This window comes from Neofelis nebulosa, chromosome 4 (assembly GCF_028018385.1).
Source record: "Neofelis nebulosa isolate mNeoNeb1 chromosome 4, mNeoNeb1.pri, whole genome shotgun sequence".
Lineage (NCBI taxonomy): Eukaryota > Metazoa > Chordata > Mammalia > Carnivora > Felidae > Neofelis > Neofelis nebulosa.
Genome location: NC_080785.1, coordinates 45,421,241 through 45,441,714, shown reverse-complemented (window position 1 = coordinate 45,441,714; position 20,474 = coordinate 45,421,241). Strand labels below are relative to the sequence as shown.

Sequence of the window (20,474 nt, the reverse complement as noted above, 5' to 3'; positions counted from 1 at the left end):
TAGTTGTATCCTACTTATGTAGTAGACTTAGCTATTTGGAGGAATGTTGTCTGTGGTGCTTGTGTAGTTTCTTCTTCCCATAATTACCATCAAGATTTTACTATGTTGTTTATAATGCTCAGACATCATGAAGGAAGCTTTGCTTTGTGGTACGCAGATTCCCTTCATTCATTCCCAGAGCTTATAAAGTAAAAATTGAGGATTCATTGTTCATTTGCTATTGAACAAATAGCAAATTGTATTTATTTGCATCAAGAGGTATCCTTTAAAAATTTCATTTTGCAAATCAACATTTTTGTGTTTAACTTATTTTTTAAGTTGTACAGAATACCCACATCATTTAAAATGAATACAAGACGGTTATTGAATCTAATTGTATGTATATAATATTTATGGCCCAGTTAGATATTCCTGTATATTGTTTCTTTCTCTATAGTATGTGTGTGTATGTATACATTATATATGTATATATATGATGTATATATATGCAAAATATATATTAAGGAATAAGTGATACATGCCTTTTACTTAAGAGAAATTTGAAAACTACTTTTTTTCTTTTAATTTTTATTTATTTTTGAGAGAGAGAGACAGAGCATTAGCAGTAAAGGGGCAGAGAAAGAGGGAGACACAGAATCCAAAGCAGGCTCCAGGCTTTGAGCTCTCAACACAGAGCCTGATGTGGAGCTTGAACTCACAAATTGTGAGATCATGACCTGAGCTGAAGTCAGACTCCCAACTGACTGAGCTACCCAGGTGCCCCTGAAAACTACTTTTCTTAAAAATAAATATACCCTTGCTTTATATGAATTAATTATGAAATGTATCTGTGTCATATATTAGAGTTCAATACTAGACTGAAAACTCCTCCACAGCAAAAGCTCTATAGAAGTATGATTCTTAATTCTGGTAGTACATGGTTATCATCTGGGTAGCCAAAAACAAAATACCAATACCCAGGTCTACCCACCCCCCCCGGAAATCTTGACTCAGTTGGTATACGAGCCCTACCTGGGAAGTTGACTATGATAAGTCTGCTTTGTAAACTATGTGGATGAATTCATCTAAATGAGACTGTTCAAAGACTGGGACTTTAAGGAGACAAAATCCAAAGAGAGAATATGCCCATTGGGAGTCAGATCTTTAAGCTTTTTCTTTGATAGCCTCAAAAAGATGCCCCTTAGTGCTGTGGCCCAGTAAAAATCCGTGCCTGATGTTTTCTGCTGATGCTTCTCCTCCGGGGCAGTGAGAGAAGCCCTGGCCTTCTGTACCCATGCCCTTCCTGTTTCCCAGTCACACTGTTACCCCAGAGTTCTTAGCTTTTGGTTCTAATTTCAGTGGGAGGGTTTTCTTAGCATCACCATATAAGAGCACCAGTTTAGAATTGCAGCCAGCTGAGATGTGCAGCAGTCAATATTGCCATTCTTTGATATTTTCTAGAATTAGTTACGTCATGTATTTTTGTGTTAAGCCATGGAATAAAGTGTGGTGCTTTGATATGTATCTAGACTAGTAAATATCCACTTAGCAAGGAAATCATTAGAGAATAATTAATTTATGTAAAAGGTGGTTTACTGATACTAGATAAATCAGTTGCCACATCTATATATGAAAAGAAGAATGAACACCAAATATTTCATGATGTAATTATTTACCAACCACAGGGCAGATTTTTCCTTTGATTTTGCTAGAACATTTTTAATAGCTTTATTGAGATATAATTCACATAGCATACCATATACTCATTTAAATTCAGTGATTTTTACTGTATTTGCAGAGTTGTGGAACCATCACCACAATTTAATTTTAGAACATTTTCGTCCCTCCTGAAAGTAACCTCATACCCATTAGCTGTCACTTCCTGTTCCTTTTCCCTGTCCCATCCTCCAGCCCTCCTCTACTTCCATCCCTCAGTGACTTCTAATCTATTTTCTGTCTCTATTGATTTGCCTATCCTGGACATTTCATATAAATGCGATCCTACAATATGTGGTTCTTTGGGACTAGCCTCTACCCCTTAGCATAGCGTTTTAAAGGTATACCCATATTGTAGTATGTGCCAGTACTTCATTTCTTTTGATTACTGAATGCCGTTTCATTGTAAGGTACCATATTTTGTTTATTCATTCATCAGTTGATGGATATTTGGGTTGTTTCTATTTTGGCTGTTGTGAAGAATGCTGCTGTGAAACTTATGTACAAGTTTTTGGGTGGGCATATGTTTTCATTTCTCTTGGCATGGAATTGTGAGGTTGTATGGTAAATTTATGCTTAATTTTTTAAGAAATTGTTGTTAAATTATTTTCTTGTGTGGCTATACCATTTTACATTCCCATCAGCCATATACGAAACTTCTAGTTTCCTCATATTCTTGCTAACACTTATTTTTGTCTGTTATTTTGATTATAGCATTTTAGTAGATGTGTAGTAGTATCTCGTAGATTTAATTTGTATTTCGTTGTGATTAACAATATTGAGCAGTTTTTCATGTACTTGTTTGGCTATTTCTATTTCTTTGGAGAAAAGTCTGTTCAACTTCTTTGTCCAGTTTCTAGTGGGTGGAATCCACCACTTCTGTACTTACCAGTAACTACTACTTACGTTGTGTTTTAAAAGACTACTCATTTTTTTCAGATGTTTCCTAATTATTTGCTAGTGATTTTTTACATGTTTGTGCTATCCTATCAATCTGGATAAAATTTAATTTTTTATTAATAACAATTTCTATTTCCTTAGGTCACATTGCAGAATCGACTGGCTTTGCAAAAAGCCAAATTATCAGTTTATGTGCAACCACCTTTAGTATTGACTTGTGATCAGTTCACCTTTGAATTTATGGGTAAGTGTTCTGTTTTGGCTTAAAATATATCGTGGTGTGATGTTTTCTATTAATTAAAATTTTTTTGTTAGTATGTTTATTTGATGGCTATATTTTTTGTCTGAATAGTGAGACTGGTATTTTTCTAAAAAGATTTCAGTGATTGTGTTGTTTTGCTTCTGTTTTCCCTCCAAACATCAAGCATGAATGATACTTTTTAAAAAATAGCAACATTCAATGAATGGTTGTTGAGCTGAAGTAATTACAGATTTTCAAGTGCTTTCCTCAACTAGATGGGCCTGTAATTAAATGCTGTAATTTGGAAGGCTTTCTTTATTGGTGTTTGTCTAGTCAGCTGTTTATTGAATCAGTAATGTTTGAAGAAAGGACATTGGCTTCGGAGTCTGGTCTGAATTTGAATCATGGCTCTTACACGTACCCGATGTGTAACCTTTGGCAAACTACTTGAGTAATTATTCCAAGCCTCAGTTTCTTTTAATCTGCAGAAAGGGGATATTGATATCTGTCTTGCAGGGTATTTTTGAGGTTTAGTTAGAAAATGAATCTATGTAAGATATCTGTAATAATGCCTAAAATAGTAGACTGGTCATAAATGTCAACTCTTAGTAAGATTTCTTTGCACAGTATCTCTCAGGCCCTACGATTTATATCCAAGTTGTCATTAGTCCTATTAAAAAGATTTATGATTTATCTTTCTAATCTTTTTCTTTCTTCATTTACTGCTGCTGATCCTATATTGTATTCATGAAATCAAGAACATATTTCTCTCTTTTGCTTTTGTATAACGAACCCTTACTTGAATGCCTGGCATATACGGGGAACTTAATAAATATTAACCAAATCGCTGAATGAATGGATGAATGGTTGAATATAATCTTATAGGTGATATCCAATCATTGGATTCTAACTTTATTTTCTAATTTTTTTCAGAATACTTCCAATTTGTCTTTCTAAAACATATTCTGAACAATTTAGTTTTTCAATTAAAAACGTCTTAAGTCTGTCTAACACAGGTTGAAGGTCAAATACATGAATATAGAAGGCTATGCACAATCTGCAAAGTCGCTATAGTTATAGTTACATCCATACGGAGTCCCCCCTTCCATTTCTCCCTGTAGTTTGTATTCTAGCCATGATAAAGTATACTATTCCCCATTCCCAAATTCTCTTACCTTTTTGTATACCTTTTTCTCTGATCATGCTGCCTATTCATCTGAATAAAGAGAAGCAAAACTTCGTTGTTTTGGACTCAGTTACCAGTATATATTAGCTATATGACCTTGGACAAGGTTTTTAATCTCTCTATAGCCAGGTTCCTCATGCACAAAAGTTGGGGACAATAATAGTACATATTACTGGGTTGTTGTGAGGATTAAATGACTTAATCCATGTGAAGTGCTTAGGAGAATAGCTGGCATGCAATGTAAGCATGATTTTAACTGTTGTTAATAATAATTGTCCAAAATTTTGTAACTTCTATTACTTTTAAATTTCTTATAGCGCCAGAGATGAGCAGAACAGTAGCCTTTTCTGTTTATCTGAAAGGGAGTTATACACCGTCTGAATTGGAAGGAAATGCTGTTGTTTCTTATTCCAGACCATCAGGTAAATATACAGTTGTTTAGATTTTTAAGCCTAATCACTCCTTTTAAATTGGAGTTATGAGTTAAATGTTTAAGTGTTTTTTTTCTTTTAAGTTTATTTATTTATTTTGAGAGAGACAAAGACAGCACAAATGAGGGTGAGGCAGACAGAAGGAGAGAGAGAGAGAGAGAGAGAATCCCAAGCAGTCTCCACAGTGCCAATGCTGAGCCCGATGTGGACCTCAAACTCAGGAAACCATGAGATCATGACCTAAGCTAAAACTGAGAGCTGGACATTTAACTGACTGAGCCACCTAGGCACCCTTAAATGTTTAAGTGTTTAAGATTAGAAAACACATTGTAGTATATTACTAAATGGAAAAATGTTCTTTCCTAGTGTTAAATAAAATTGTCCAGATTACCTCTGTGTCATGAATTATTGGAGAGATGTCTGTTTAGCTGATTTACACATATAGTGTTTGATGCTGTCTTCTGAATTAATAGCAGATATGATATATTTTTATTCACACTAAAAGAATGATATTAGACCTCACTTATTAAACTAAGGAGAAAAGCCTAGTCTGAATTGGTGAAAAAGACTATTATGGATTGATAAATCAGTATTCATAGACACTGTTTTAATGACTAAATAAAACTCTTCAGTATCTTACATATTAATATATTTAAGAACAGATTAACTAAAATTTGATCTGCATATTTTCAAGGAATTCTTTTTAAATTAAAAAAAGTTACCTTTAGTCCAGTTGAGATTCAGTTATTGTAAATTTTAACTTCATTGGGTCAAATTTTATAGTTTGTATTTTTCCCTGTATAGTAAAACATTTTGACAATACGTTTATTGGTAGAATACAAATAATTAGTCATTGCTTTTTTTTTTCTCATCGCTTTTTAAACAATGTTTTAATATAGAATAACTGATAATACGGTACTTTAGAAATGTTGCATGTTTTTTTTTAAACAATTGGAACTGATAATAGGGTACTTAAGAAATGTTGCATTTTTTAAAACAATTTCTATACAGTTTTTTAGTTCTGAAGTTTTAGAGATGACTTAATTATCTTTTTCTCCTCTATTGATGTCCACTTTGCTTCTTTAGCAATACTTTTTAATAATTGTAGTTTTAATTTTGTCTAAGTAAATTTTCTGGCCTATGCCTTGACAACTCTATACTCTGAGATGATTTTATAACTTTAATACATGTTTTCAAAGTCTTTCTTCTGTTTTGTCAGTTATTTTGCTTTAAGCTAAAAAAGTTCATTTTAAAGCAGAATTGTCCTCCTTCTTTTTTAGCTATATTTTCAAAATTTGGGGTTATGTAAATATTTTATGTTTAAATGGCTTTGAGAAAGCTGACTTCAGAAAGAAATGCAAAACTTCCGTAAAGGATCAAAGAGTGATAGACTTTTTAGTTGGATATTTCTGAAAAGAACACTGAAAATTTTAATGTTATCTTAATTTTGATTTATGAAATAAAAATAAATATTTGGCTAAAATCTCTAGATCATTTATCATTAATTGAGTGTGTCAATGGTGATAGGCATTTGTATATATTTTTATCCCTGTTACACTTGAAATACGCAGTTGTAGAGACCGTTGGTAGCTTAATTAAACTAAGTATTTCATTTCCAAGGAAAATTAGTGACACTGGTTGAAAATAAATTTAAAATAGAGAAATGGGTTACATAGCAAGTTTTCAAAATTCTTTAAAAATACATGATAAAGTTGTAAAATTAGCCTATGAACTTATGGTTGCACATGCTATTTTTAACTATTATGCTTTTCTATAGACGGAATGTAAGAGATTATAAATTATTGCTAAACCGAAAAGCATAGCATCAATTAGTTGAAAGTTAATTAGAAATTAAAATTTTAAAAAAGTCTATAAAAGTGAGAGAATACCAAGATAAGCCTAAAACAAAAAGACATTAGTCCATAGTAGTGTCTACTGACTGAAATAATATAAGCAAGAGTAACTGGAAATATTACGTATTTGGCCTTGTACTCAAAAATTTTCCCAATTCATTTAATCCTCTTGATGTCATTTACAAAGCAATCTGGTTTTCTCTTGGTCTATATCATATAACTTACCTCATTTTTTTTGGGTGGGGGGCATATTTACACTGGAGTGATACACTCTTGTGGACTCCTGAAACTGGATGTATAAATATATGTTAGATTTCACTTATTCATGTTGTACTCTTCAGTTGTGAATTGACTGACTTTTATTGGGGGGCCATTAAATCATCTGAGAGAATCTTCAACATTTTAATTCATATTTTTAAGCAGATGTTTATTAAATACACAAATAATTTGTTGCATTCTTTCTTCCTTACATCTTTTTGCATTGCCTCTGATGGATAGATATAAATCCTGATGGTAAGTGAAAAGATAATTTAGAACAAAATGAATTTCAGAATTGAAGTTTGGTTGGTGAATTGAATTGGTATTGTACCATGAATGAACTCTTTTTATAGACTCTTTTTCTGACAATAGAATACGCTTTAGGATGATTCAATGCCGTCATCTGGCTATGGAGAGGATCATAAATGTTTCCTCTCATAGAGATTTGTCATTCATTACTAGTTGTTTCCGAGTCATAAGAAAGAATGAAGCTCTGTGACTTTTTTGGGAAAAAAAAATCTGACGTGTCATTGACCACTTATTTCTGTAAGTTATTGGTGGTTTACTTATATGCTCTGTTATCTTATTTTACTTGAAATAAAATAAAGAATAAGGAAAAAAGGTGTTCATCACTGAATTCTAATTGTTTTCATTTTCTTTCTATCTTTTTTTTTTTTTATTGATTGAGAGCTGGGGTAAAGTGGTCAAAATTAACTAGGGCATAGGGAAAGGGTAGGCCATGTGTGCTTCTTGATCATACTAGTGACTTTGGTGTTTATTCTGTGACTAAAGGTCAGCCACTCAATGGTTTTAAGTATGTCATGAAGCGCATGGATGTGAATACGCACACACATGCTTTTGGTTTGGGTATGACAGGAACAGATTTGTATGCTGGAAAGACCACTATGACTACAGTGTGTGAAGCGCTGGTTGAAGGAAAGCCAAATAGCCTGTCAGAAGATCAGCTGGAGGTTATTGCAGTGGAGTTAAGTAGAGGCAATGGAGATGGATCAGAGACCTAGTTAGGTTTCAGCTCATTAACAATGAGCATATCTATTACACAGCTCTTAAGATCTGAGTACCAACTCTAGTAAAAGGGAGGTTCTTAGGAAAAGGCTGTTTCTAGGTCTGGAGAAGGGAAAATCAGAGAGCCTGTCCTATATTGTTGGGTCAGAAAGTAAAGACATGGTCAAGAAATGATAATATTACATTAAAATGATTCAGGGGTACCTGGGTGGCTCAGTGCGTTAAGAGTCTGACTCTTGGTTTCAGCTCAGGTCATGATGTCACAGTTAGTGAGTTTGAGCCCCACATCAGGCTCCGTGCTGACAGTGTAGAGTCTGCTTGGGATTCTTTGTCTCCTCTCTCTGACCCTCCCTTGCTTGCTCTGTTTCTCTCAAAAAAATAAATAAGTAAATAAAATAAATTACGAGAAAATGATTCAGAAGCCAGTGAAGGAATTCCCACTGGGTAGATATAGGACACTTTGAACATCAAAACCATAATAATGGTAATGTATTATAATATATTGAAGGCAGAAATAGAATCTGTGAGTACAGTGGTATAATAAAGGCATGTGTAGAGTGAAAACTCTTCTTTAGCAAAGAGTGTCAGCTAATTCACATAGAATGAGTGATAGAATTAGAGAATCATTATTTTGCAAAATCTTTGTAATGATTAGTTCAAGCAAGCTTCATCCATGGACACTAAATTCATTGCAATAATAGAATATTCTGTCTCAAAACATCACCCCATAGATTACTTTTTAATTACAAAGAGAAAAAAGTATCTTTACAGTAGTGATTTGGTAACACTACCATAACCAAGTGATCAGTGTTAACATCATTAATACTGGAACAAACTGACATTAATATACTTCCTGTACTGATGCACACATCTTTTGAGACACACAAATTGTTTTCTCTATGTCTATTGTTTGTTTTCTAAATTGTCAGTTTTCTCTATGCCCAAATAGATCCACTGGTCTTTCTGATCAGAACATCATGAATACTTATTCTGTGGGCCCCTTCCTTCCTTACTCTTCTTTTCTTTTCTCTTCTTTTCTTTTCGTTTCTCTTTTCTTTTCTGTTCTTTTCTTTGCTTTGCTTTTTTCTTCTCTTCTCTTCTCTTCTCTTCTCTTCTCTTCTCTTCTCTTCTCTTCTCTTCTCTTCTCTTTTTTCTTTTCTTTCTTTCAGAGAGAGTATGTGAACGAGGGTAGGGATAGAGGGAGAGAGAAAATCTTAAGCAGACTCCATGCTCAGTGCAGAGCCTGACACGGGGCTCAGTCTCAGAATCCTGACATCATGACTTGAGGCAAAATCAAGAGTGGGACACTTAACTGACTGAGCCACCAAGTACCCCTGTGGGCCCTTTCCTTCCTTCCTTCCTTCCTTCCTTCCTTCCTTCCTTCCTTCCTTCCTTCCTTCTTTCCTTCTTTCCTTCATTAAAAATTTCTTTAATGTTTATTCTTGAGAGAGAGAGAGAGAGAGAGAGAGAGAGAGAGAGAGAGAGAGAGAGACAAAACATGAGTGGGTGGAGGGCAGAGAGAGAGGGAGACACATAATCTGAAGCAGGCTCCAGGCTCTGAGCTGTTAATACAGAGCTGGATGCCACGCTTGAACTCACGAACTGCGAGATCTTGACCTGAGCTGAAGTCAGATGCTTAACCAACTGAGCCACCCAGGCACCCCACCATGGGCCTATTTCTTATCTGGTTTAGAATTTGTGAGGCAATGTCATCAAGGTTATGACCCCTTAAACTTGCCTGGGTCAATGTTGATTGTTACCTATTTTGTTTTCCCCAAATCCTTAATTTATGAGTCTGCTGTAATACCTATCATAATATGAATTTCATTAAGTTTGTTCCTTGGGTTTGCCTAAGATTTTGGGTTCTTTGAGAGCAGAGTTCAAGTACTCATCTTTGAATTGTGCAATATCACGGTAGATGACAGGTACTCTCAAAGTATATTCTACTTTGATTATCTTAGTGGTTTATCTCAGTTTATTAGATATTTTAAGATAAATATTAGATAACATTAATTAGTAATAATTAAATAAATAAAATACTTAAAATATAATGGCAGTTATTTACTCATACAGTTTTGGGGATGCCAACAACCTGAGTTGCATTGTATCTGGGAGGTGAAAATATATTTATATGAGAAATATTTTACTAGAAATAAATGTTTAGCTTAATAACATGAAATATGCTTGTTAAATTAGAATTTGGGTTATTAAAAATAACTCATCATTCATAATGAATATTTACATTTTACTTGGCAAGATTGTATCTAGCTGGTGAGATTTTATACTAACTTTTGTAAAATACCATATTATGATTTAAATGATTTATTTTAAATTTAAAAAATATTAGTAACGGTTATTTTTGAAAGGAATTTACTCCCTCTTACTGTAAATTCAGCCCAAAATATGAGAAAAAAATTATAATACATGGAAATTTTAGTATTTCAATACAAAGCTAATAATTTCTTATGAAGTATTTGTAAATTATAATGAAGCTTTAGGAGATTGAAATATCCAGCTTCACCTGGTTGGTAAGATTGAATAATATGTTGCCACTTAGATCTTAACTTACACACAAGGCTTCAAATTTCAAAGACTGGTCCATTTTATTGGCCTGATCTGTTCAGGCTCTTTGCAGATAAGCAGTCCTGCCTTTACATGTGGAAAAAGAGAAGCAAACGAGGTTTTATGTTGTCCCATAAGAGTTAGTCTCCATTATGTCTGCATTAAAGTTACATGACATGGGCAGTGTAAAACATGACTGCAGATGGGGCACAGTACGTAGCCAGACATAACAGGAAGGGATCAAGGAAGTTCTGGCTTCCAGACATTGCTACTGCTTTGGAGTTCGTTGTTTTCAATATGAAATGACTCTAGCAGGCCCTGGAAAGAGTTCTGAAGGCATTATATAGATGTGTGATATATATAGTTATTCTACTCTGATATATATGCTGTTTTTCCTTTTTTTTTTTTTTTTCCAAAGCACATTTTGGCTTCCCTCTTGACAGTGATACCGGGCTTCTGGTGTGCCAGATGTAATTAGAATTCTCTTCTGGAGAAATTGTTCTGTCAAGAGTGGTTTTGATGTGAATTTTCTCTCCAAGTGTTAAATAATTTTGTGATTAATTGCACCAGAGTAGTTGCAACTATCCATTTCCTCTCTTAGGCTAGAAAGGGAAGTGTCTGAAGGAGAGGTGATTATATTTGGTAAAAAACTGCAGAACAAAGTCAGTCTGATGAAAGAGTAGGCCAATATTTAAGTATTATAAATGACCAAATTTTTCTTTTCTCTCAGCATAACACTCAGAGAGTTGAATAAGCCCAATTCAGAGACTGTTTTTTGCCAATTACATAGAGAAAGTATCAGTGATGGTAGGCAAATTTAGGACCAGTTAGACTCTTTCAACTAAGCTGAAAGCCATTCTACTAGCAAAATTGAAAAGTCTTTAAATACATGTAATTCTTTCCTTCCTTATTATAGGTACATACATGCATGCATTCACACATACCTCTATGTGTTTCTGGCTTCAGGTTCTTAGGTGCACTCACAGCCTGAAGAGTAAATTGGTATCCAAATTTACATTTCAGGTTTCTCAAGAAAATGTAAATCTCAGTTGAAATGTGCCTCTTATAAACCCCGTGTCTAAATACTGGAGGTTCTATTTTAAAAGACTAGGGTTTTAATTTGATGGGAAGTAATGTAAAATACTGGCATTGTAATTTTTCTCTTGAAAGATGTGGTTTCTTTAAATTGGTTTCTAAAGGATTTCATACTCTTTTTTCTCCCCAGTGGTAAAACTTTTCAGGCTGCCAGCATTTAAAAAATAGCCATAATCATTTTAGTAAGTATGAGTGTCATCATTTTTCAAAATAATGTTTTCCAAATGTCCTATGAAACAGGTTTACAATTCCTGGGGAGAGAAAAGAAATTCTGGAGGGTTTCTACAAATCTTAGCAACTGCAGACCATTGCCCTAGTGTGTGATGTTGTCATTAACTGACCTAACAGAACTGTGAATTGAGTTATAATGTATTTCCCTTCTTGGGTTCATTAGTGCTTGCAATCCATTTGTTTCAATTTCTGAAAACATATATATACCCCCGGTTTCTTTAGCTCTGGGTTTTTGGAGATTTAGGGTAATAATCTTTAAATATATAGACTCAGTAGCATAAGGCCAGTGATATTGATCGTGATTTACTTTATTTTATTTTATTTTTTGCTACAAATTCAAGCAAATTCAAGTACGTATCTGATCCAAGTGAAGGAGAGCCACAGTTTTAGCAGGATAGTTTTGGAAGAACATTTACAGCCAAATTTTGTTTGAACAGTGAACTCAGACTTTGGTTGAAAGTATATAGAAAGTAGCTTCTCTTCATGCATGTGCAGAATTATCAAAAGAGGAAGGACTTTTTTCCATTACTGTATTCATTAAAAATGAAGGAAATGGAAACAAGTTTTCGTTTCCTTGTTCTTTCCAGGCTGTATCTATTAATTGAGGCTGTAAATTATATATTGTAGAGGAAACATTAGTAGGTATATTTCCATAACTTGGGGATATATGGAATATATGAAGTTGGAAAAAAATAATGCTTTGCAATATTTTTTATGGTGATATTGATAGTTGTGGTTTGAGCAGTAGCTTAGATCATGTTACCATAATATTTTGAGTGAAAACATTTCATCGTTGTAAAGTACAAATACACATGCCTCTAAATCCTCACAGAATGTCAGGAAATAATGCCTTGGTACTTTTCTGAAGTGACACTAGTTATAATTTGCATCTAGGACCAGGAGAAGTGAATTTAACATTTGTTGGTTATGAGCAAAAAATGAGCTATGTAAAATTTAATGGATAATTGCTTATGTTGAAGAGAATCACAAATATGCTTTATATGCTCTGAAAAAGTATTTAATTGACCTCATATATCAATATGCCTGCCATTGTTGATGATCTGTTACTATTGTATTAAATAAGTAGTGCTGGAAAGTGTCTCCCAGCTTGGTTGTTGGGTAAGCCCCACAGCTCCAATTGGCATTAACAGAATATATTGCTAATTCTAGGATTCCTGCTTTGGGATCATGTCCCCAAACTTTATCTCCTTCTGCTTTTTGTACTTTTAAGCTGCTCACTGACACCACAATGAAGAAATAAAGGAATAAGTGTGTTGATACATCAAGTAGAGTAGAACATTTTAAGTTTTTCACTTCTTTACAGCAATATCTAAGATAGAGGTTTCTGTATATTCCATTCCCTTTTATCTTATCCAATCAAAGGTAGAATCCTAGAATACAAGGAGAAAAAATTAAAGTTGTTGAATTGCTTTTCTAGATTTATAAGTAGATAGCCTAACTTGCTTTGTTTTCAGTTTTATTCTCTGTAAAAATATTGAATGATCTTAAAAACTTTTAATTCTGATATAAACGTCTTCATTCTTATTTATTCAGTTAGCTATTTCATTATGCCTGTAAATGTACTGAAAAAATTCAGTTGATTCAGTTGATTGTAATACTTTAAAAATGGGGGCGTCTGAGTGGCTCAGTCAGTTAAGCATCCAACTCTTGATCTATGCTCAGGTCATGATCTCACAGTTTGTGGGATCGAGCCCTTTGTTGGACTTTGTGATGGCAGTGTGGAGCCTGCTTGGGATTCTCTCTCTCCTTCCCTCCCTCCCTCCCTCCCTCTCTCTTTCTTAAAATAAGTAAATAAACTTTTAAAATGTTACTTAACAGCGATATGTGAAGTTAAATGGATTGAGAAAAATTTAATTCATATGAAAGTAATATTCTTAATATTAATGTATGAAATGACATGAACTTCAGTAGAACTTCAGTAGAGCAAATTCTACTTTCATACTTATAATTTATTGTAGATTTTAATTTGAATGTTCAATAAGTTAAAAAAGCTAAAGATTAAAAAGTTTTGGTGGTAGAGAAAGTATTAGATAAGGTCGTATAACTCTTCCTGATACAAATTTCACATACATATTTGCTCACTTCAGCTGATAGTCTTGGATTGAGGCTAGAGCTTTGATGTTCTTAGTTTAAAAACAGTTAAGTAATTGAATATAAAGCTATACATACCATTTTGTATGGTGTTCAACTGTGATGATTTTTAAAATATGTTATTAAAAACAGACTTCATGCCTATGCTCTTTTTTAGGATTTTATTTTTCCTGACTTCTTGACAATAATATGAAAATATGTATTATGATAAAACTTTGCAGTTTTTTCAGTTATGCTAAACAAAGTGGACAGGCAACAAAATTTTAAACTAAGATACATATTTCTACTCAAACTCTTAGTAATACAAATTTTTTTGGTCAAATTATCTGTCAAATGTATGAATCTACATTTCTCTCTTTTTATTTCAGGCATTCCTCGGGTTATCCAATGTAAATTTAGACTTCCCCTGAAACTAATCTGTCTCCCAGGTCAGCCTTCAAAAACTGCAAGCCACAAACTAACTATTGATACCAACAAATCTCCAGTCAGTCTTCTCAGTCTCTTTCCAGGTAGGACTTTTGAAGTAACATGCCTGTACCCCCAGAAATGTTAAGAATTCAGAATGGAATCCTTCATGAACAGGTAATGATGGGGTAATTATCAGATAATTGTTAAGTCAGAATATAAAAATGCCTCAAGGCTTTTTCTCTCGTTTGCCTGTTCAAAGGCAAATAGCTTATATCAACAAGGTAATAAGGTATACCTTTTAAGTTTGATTAAAATTATTATAATCATTATTTTGCTTTCAGTATTCAGAAATGAAAACATCAAATATTTCTTTTTAGACTGTGGAATTTTTTGGCTTGGAATGTAAATATTTATTATTCATCTTTATTGTAGGTTTTTGGCTATGTACGTTTTAAAACTATATTCTTATGCCCCAAAAGTAATCCCATAAGTAGAGGCTCTTTGTGGTTTTGGTTTCTCTAGCAGCTGGAGGGGACGATTGTTCATTCTCTGGCTCTGATCCTTTCGAAAGGGCTTCATATATAAAGCTTGAATATCACAGTGAATTTGGGGTAATTTGTGAAGGTGTGACTTTCTCCAGGTGTCAATATTTCTTTCTGAATAGCTTAGAAAAGAGAGAGGTGTTGATTGGGTAAAATATCTTTAGTAACCAGAGTTTCTAAGATGTAGCATCTATTAGCTTTCCTGGTAATGGGGTGGAATTAAAAAAAAAAATTCTGGGAATTAAATCAACGTTTTAAAATCCCTCATTAAAGATTGGCACTGTTGACTACAATATGCATCCTCACCTTTGCATTAGTGGATAGGATTTAGATTACAAAGAGTATTTTCCACAAGGTTTAGAAATTTATGGTAAGTCAACTTTTGCGTTATTAACTACTTAAAGCGCTTAAAATTTATTTTTCATTAATTTGAAGTGTTTAAAAAGCTTTATTTATATTTAATCAGTGAAAAATCTCCAAAATTAAATACTTTTTATTAAAATTAATCTGTTCTTCAGTTTGAATTGAGTTTGGGTGTGTGTATACATATATATATTTATATACATATTTGTATATATATATATATTTATATACATATTTGTATATATATATATTTATATACATATTTGTATATATATATATTTATATACATATTTGTATATATATATATTTATATACATATTTGTATATATATATTTATATACATATTTGTATATATATATATTTATATACATATTTGTATATATATATATTTATATACATATTTGTATATATATATATTTATATACATATTTGTATATATATATATTTATATACATATTTGTATATAAATATATATATATATATATATATATATATATATATATATGACACCATGTTAGCAAATAGTTGTGAACTATTTGGTTTCTTTCTCCTTTCCCTTCATTTCTCTTTCTTTAGTCAATTTTCCTATAATATATTTGGGTTATAGAAAAAGGCAGAAAGAGTCACTATGCTTACAACACCTAATACGAATGTATTAGTTCCTTGAGTCTCCTATACTGCCCTGGGAATATAGTTGGAAATTACGTGTTGCATACTCAATTTGAAAAATGTTTAAGACCCTGGCTTCTGAGTAAGTGATATTTTCTCTAGATGGGTAAAAACTCACAGAGATTAAATAAAAGTAGATGCTTTTAACCAGAGAGGCAATCTCTGTAAGATATGAATTAGACAAGAAGAACTAAGGAAAGCTTAGATAAGCTCATCCATTTTCCTTCTGATTTGGGGCTCAATTGTTTTTGTGTCACAGGTTATCTTAGGGTTATCAGCATATACTTGCTTCTTAGTCACTTTAGAAATGGGATTCAATGGCAAACTTAAAAATTTCGCCCAAGATCCAATGTATTTGATGTAGCATGTTCTGTTTTGGAGTTCTTGGATGTGTGTTCATATTGGACATGATGAAATCCTGTAATTATTTAAAATAAGTACTCTTGGTACTTTTTCACTTTTTACTTCTTGAGAGTGCTTTTCACCCTTGGTATATAAGACTTTTATATGTTGATGTCAGATAAAGTTATAATTGCGAATTTGTTTTTTAACTGAAGTAAACAAAATTAATGAGCTTCAGAGAAGAAATAAAACTAGCTTTAGTCTACATGTCTTCCTATTTGTTTATTTCACTTCTTTGTTTTGAACAAATATAGGTATATTTAAAATAACTTTAATTTTTCTGATTACAAAAAATGCGAAATTTAGAAATGGACAACTAAAAAGAAGAAAACAAAAGTTATTGGTAATTCTGTTATCCATCATTGTCTACTTATTTTTAATTATATTTCCCTAATCTTTATAAAAATATCTTTCCTAAGTATTTAATTACCCTCAAAGGATTTCACTTTGCATACTGCTGTGAAGTATTTTTCTACAAAATTACATATTTTTATTACATGATTATAAGGATGCCATAGTATTCTATCATAAATTCATACTATAAAATCATTTGGCCAGCATTATATTTTTGATATGTATGTTGTTTTCAGTTTATTAATATTATAAATACATTGTAGCAGTACTTCTCCAAATTTATTATTATTTCTTTGGCGAATACCTAAATGTGGAATTATAGAATCAAAGGATAAGAATATTTTTAAAACTTTTGAAATATAATGTCAAACTGACTAACTAAAGGGCCCTATCAGTTAACCCTATCAACAGTACTTGAATGGAGGTATCTAGTAGTACCCCAAATCCATACCTTTAGAGAATATTATAATTATAAAAAGCTTTAATATACTTAATGGCTGTGTATTTATATGTGTATATATAAATAACTATCTGGGTGCTTTTGGCTAAATGTTATTTAAGCACTAAAGATACACATACATACACATATACATATATTTTCTCATATAAAAATTGAGGTCCAGAAATGGGCAGTGGAAGCTGGTGTAGTGGTTTTATGAATGTTATCAGAGACCCAGCTTTTTTCTTTCTTTGCATTGTGCCGTTTCTAGTGTGTTGGCTTGTTCCAGGGCAATAAGCTACTTCAGATTCAGTCATCATAACTGACTACAAGGGAGGAGATAGGGGAAAAGAGATAGCTATAGCAACAACTGTAACTTTTATTAGAAAGGTGTGTTTCTGTAATGTTCTTAGGAAATTTCTATTTAAGTTTCAATAGCCGTAATAGCAGCACATAGCCTCTTCTAGCTGTAAAGGAGACTGAAAACTAATATAGATGGATGGAGGGAAGGGAGGAAATAGATGTTAAATTAGGTGACATTCAGGGTATGCCATAATACTAGTAATTTTACACAAAAAGTTTACTTTAATGTTATAACAAATAGCATGCCATTGTAACAGTCTTTTTGCTAGTAGAATATATGGCTATCTTGTCAATAAATTTATTTATTTATTTATTTATTTATTAATGTTTATTTATTTTTGAAAGAGAGAGAAAGTGAGACAGAGCACGATTGGGGGAGGGGCAGAGAGGGAGACAGAATTGGAAGCAGGCTCCAGGCTCTGAGCTGTCAGCACAGAGCCCAAAGTGGGGCTCGAACCATGAACCGTGAACCAAAGTCGGATGCCAAACTGACTGAGCCACCCAGGCGTCCCAGTCTTGTAAATAAATTTATATTTTAATGATTACATAATATTCCCTTTTTTGGAGGTACCATATATATAGTTCTTTTTTCTTTTCTTTTTTTTTTTGGACTTCTCTGTTTCTTTTCAGAGAAACTGCTTGAAGACAAGTGACTGAGTTAAAGAGCATGCACATTTGAAAACTTTATTTAAATGCCAGCCTTCCTTCCAGAATAATTTTATCAGGTTATGTGCCCAGCATCAGGGTTCATACTAAGGGTAGCAGCTAGATTTTGGAAATTTTTGACATAGGTGAAAAATGACATCTTTTTTAAAAATTTACATTTCTAAATTATTAGCATAGACATTTAATAATTTTTATTAACTGCTTACATTCTTTTTTAACATATAAGGTTTATATTTTTACATAGTAAAATTTAAGATTTAATTTTATTAATTGCTTTCTTTATAGTTTCAGGTTTGTTTTCGTGCTTAGAATGGCTTCTGTTTTAAGAGTATAAAACATTTACTTATATTTTCTTCTGGTACATTTTAATACATTCTTTAATTCTCAAACACAGCTCTAGGTGTATTTTTTGCTTTTTTATTTTTATTTTTTTGATAATTTATTGCCAAGTTAGCTAATATACAGTGTATACAGTGTAGTTTGGGCTTCAGGAGTAGATTCCTGTGATTCATCACTCACATACAACACCCAGTGCTCATGCCAACAATTGCCTTCCTCAATGGCTATCATCCATTTTCCCTGCCCAGCCCCCCACCTCCCCTCCCCCGCTACCTCCAGTCCTCTCCCCAGTCAATCCTCAGTTTGTTCTTTGTATTTAAGAATCTCTTATAGTTTGCCTCCCTCTCTGTAACTTATTTTTCCCTTGGCTTTCCCCACGGTCTTCTGTTAAGTTTCTCAAATTCTATGAAACATATGATATCTAGTGAAAACATATGATATCTTCTCTGACTGACTTATTTCACTTAGCATAATACCCTCCAGTTCCATCCACATTGTTGCAAATGGCAAGATTTCATTCTTTTTCATTGCTGAGGAGTATTCCATTGTGTATATATATATATACACCACATCTTCTTTATCCATTCATCAGTTGATGAACATTTGGGCTCTTTCCATAATTAGGCTATTGTCGATAGTGCTGCTATAAACATTGGGGTATACGTGACCCTGCAAATAAGCACTCCTGTATCCTTTGTATTAATTCCTGGTAGTGTTATTGCTGGGTTGCAGGATAATTCTATTTTTAAGTTTTTGAGGAATCTCCACACTGTTTTCCAGAGTGGCCTCAGCAGTTGGAATCCCACCAACAGTGCAAGAAGGTTCACTTTTCTCCACATCCTTGCAAATATCTTGTTTTCTGAGTTGTTCATTTTAGCCACTCTGACAGGTGTGAGGTGGTATCTCAGTGTGCTTTTGTTTTTTATTTCCCTGATGATGAGTGATGTTGAACATCTTTTCATGTGTCTGTTAGCCATCTGGAGGTCTTCTTTGGAAAAGTGTCTATTCATGTCTTCTGCTCATTTCTTCACTGGATTATTTATGTTTTGGGTGTTGAGTTTGGTATGTTCTTTATAGATTTTATTTTATTTTATTTTATTTTATTTTATTTTATTTTATTTTATTTTATTTATAGATTTTAGATACCAACCCTTTATCTGATATTTTCTTCTGATACATTTTAATACATTCTGTAATTCTCAAACACAGCTCTTGGTTACATTTTTTGCTTTTTAAAAATAACTTTATTGGAATATAACTTATGTACAAATGTTTGAAGTATACAATTTGGTGAGTTTTGATGTTTGTATATGCCTGTGAAACCAGCTCCACAATTCCAATGCTAAAAATATCCATCACTCCCAAAATTTCCCTTGTACCCCTTTGTACCCTGTATTCCCTTTTCCCAGGCAACCACTGGTTTGCTTTCTGTCACTAGAGATTAGTTTAAATTTTCTGGAATTTGATAAGATGGAAATTATTTAGCATATGCTCTTTTTCATCTGCCTACCCAGTGATTTATCTGATTATATGAATTGCAAATATTTTCTCCCAATCTGTGGGATGTCTTTTCATTATTGTAACAGTGTCTTTGGAAGAGGAGAAGTTCTTAGTTTTGATAAAGCCCAATTTAAATTTCTTTCTTTTTTTATTGTTTATTTATTTTTGGGGGGGGGGGGACAGAGCATGAGTGGGGGAGGGGCAGAGAGAGAGAGAGAGGGAGACACAAAATCCAAAGCAGTTTCCCGGCTCTGAATTGTCAGCAGAGAGCCTGATGCGTGACTTGAACTCAAAAGCCTTGAGATCATGACCTGAACTGAAGTCGGATGCTTAACCGACTATAAATTTCTTTCCTTTATGACTTGTGATTTTAATGTTATATCTAAGAAATCTTTGCCTAATTCAAGTTTACAAAATTTTTCTTCTATGTTTTTGTCTATCAGTTTTCTAGTTTTACATTTGATATTTAGGTCTCTTTTTCATTTTGAGTTGACATTTATGTATGATATGAGATATGGATAAAATTCTTATTTTTGTATATGAGCATCTAATGTTCAGCACTGCTTTTGAAAAGAATGTCCTTTTTTACTGGATCATCTTTGCAACTTTGTTGAAAATCATCTGTGTATCATAGGACTATAGAAGTCATTTGAAAAAATATATATATTTCTGCTCTCTTCATTTTATTCCATTGATCTGTTTGTCTTTTGCTATATACCAAAAGCATAGTGTCTCAATTACTGTAAATATGTATGTTAAGAAGTCAGACTATAATTTCCCCAACTTCATTCTTCTTTTTTAAAGAGTTGCTTGGATATTTTAGATCCTTTGCATTTTGA

The 20,474-nt window shown here is 32.8% G+C and overlaps 1 protein-coding gene across 9 annotated transcripts in view; it reads left to right on the top strand.

The window, feature by feature from the left end:
- The window catches only part of BBS9 (Bardet-Biedl syndrome 9), a 458,930-nt gene that overhangs the window by 199,701 nt on the left and 238,755 nt on the right, over positions 1-20,474 (top strand). For 7 of the 9 annotated variants that reach the window (XM_058724629.1, XM_058724625.1, XM_058724626.1 and 4 more), the window contains 4 exons: positions 2,737-2,839; positions 4,340-4,444; positions 6,805-6,819; positions 13,959-14,099. In XM_058724629.1, the coding sequence (XP_058580612.1) occupies positions 2,737-2,839; positions 4,340-4,444; positions 6,805-6,819; positions 13,959-14,099 (364 nt within the window). The remainder of the gene's footprint in view (positions 1-2,736; positions 2,840-4,339; positions 4,445-6,804; positions 6,820-13,958; positions 14,100-20,474) is intronic. The other 2 variants (XM_058724627.1, XM_058724628.1) reach the window with 1 other exon arrangement.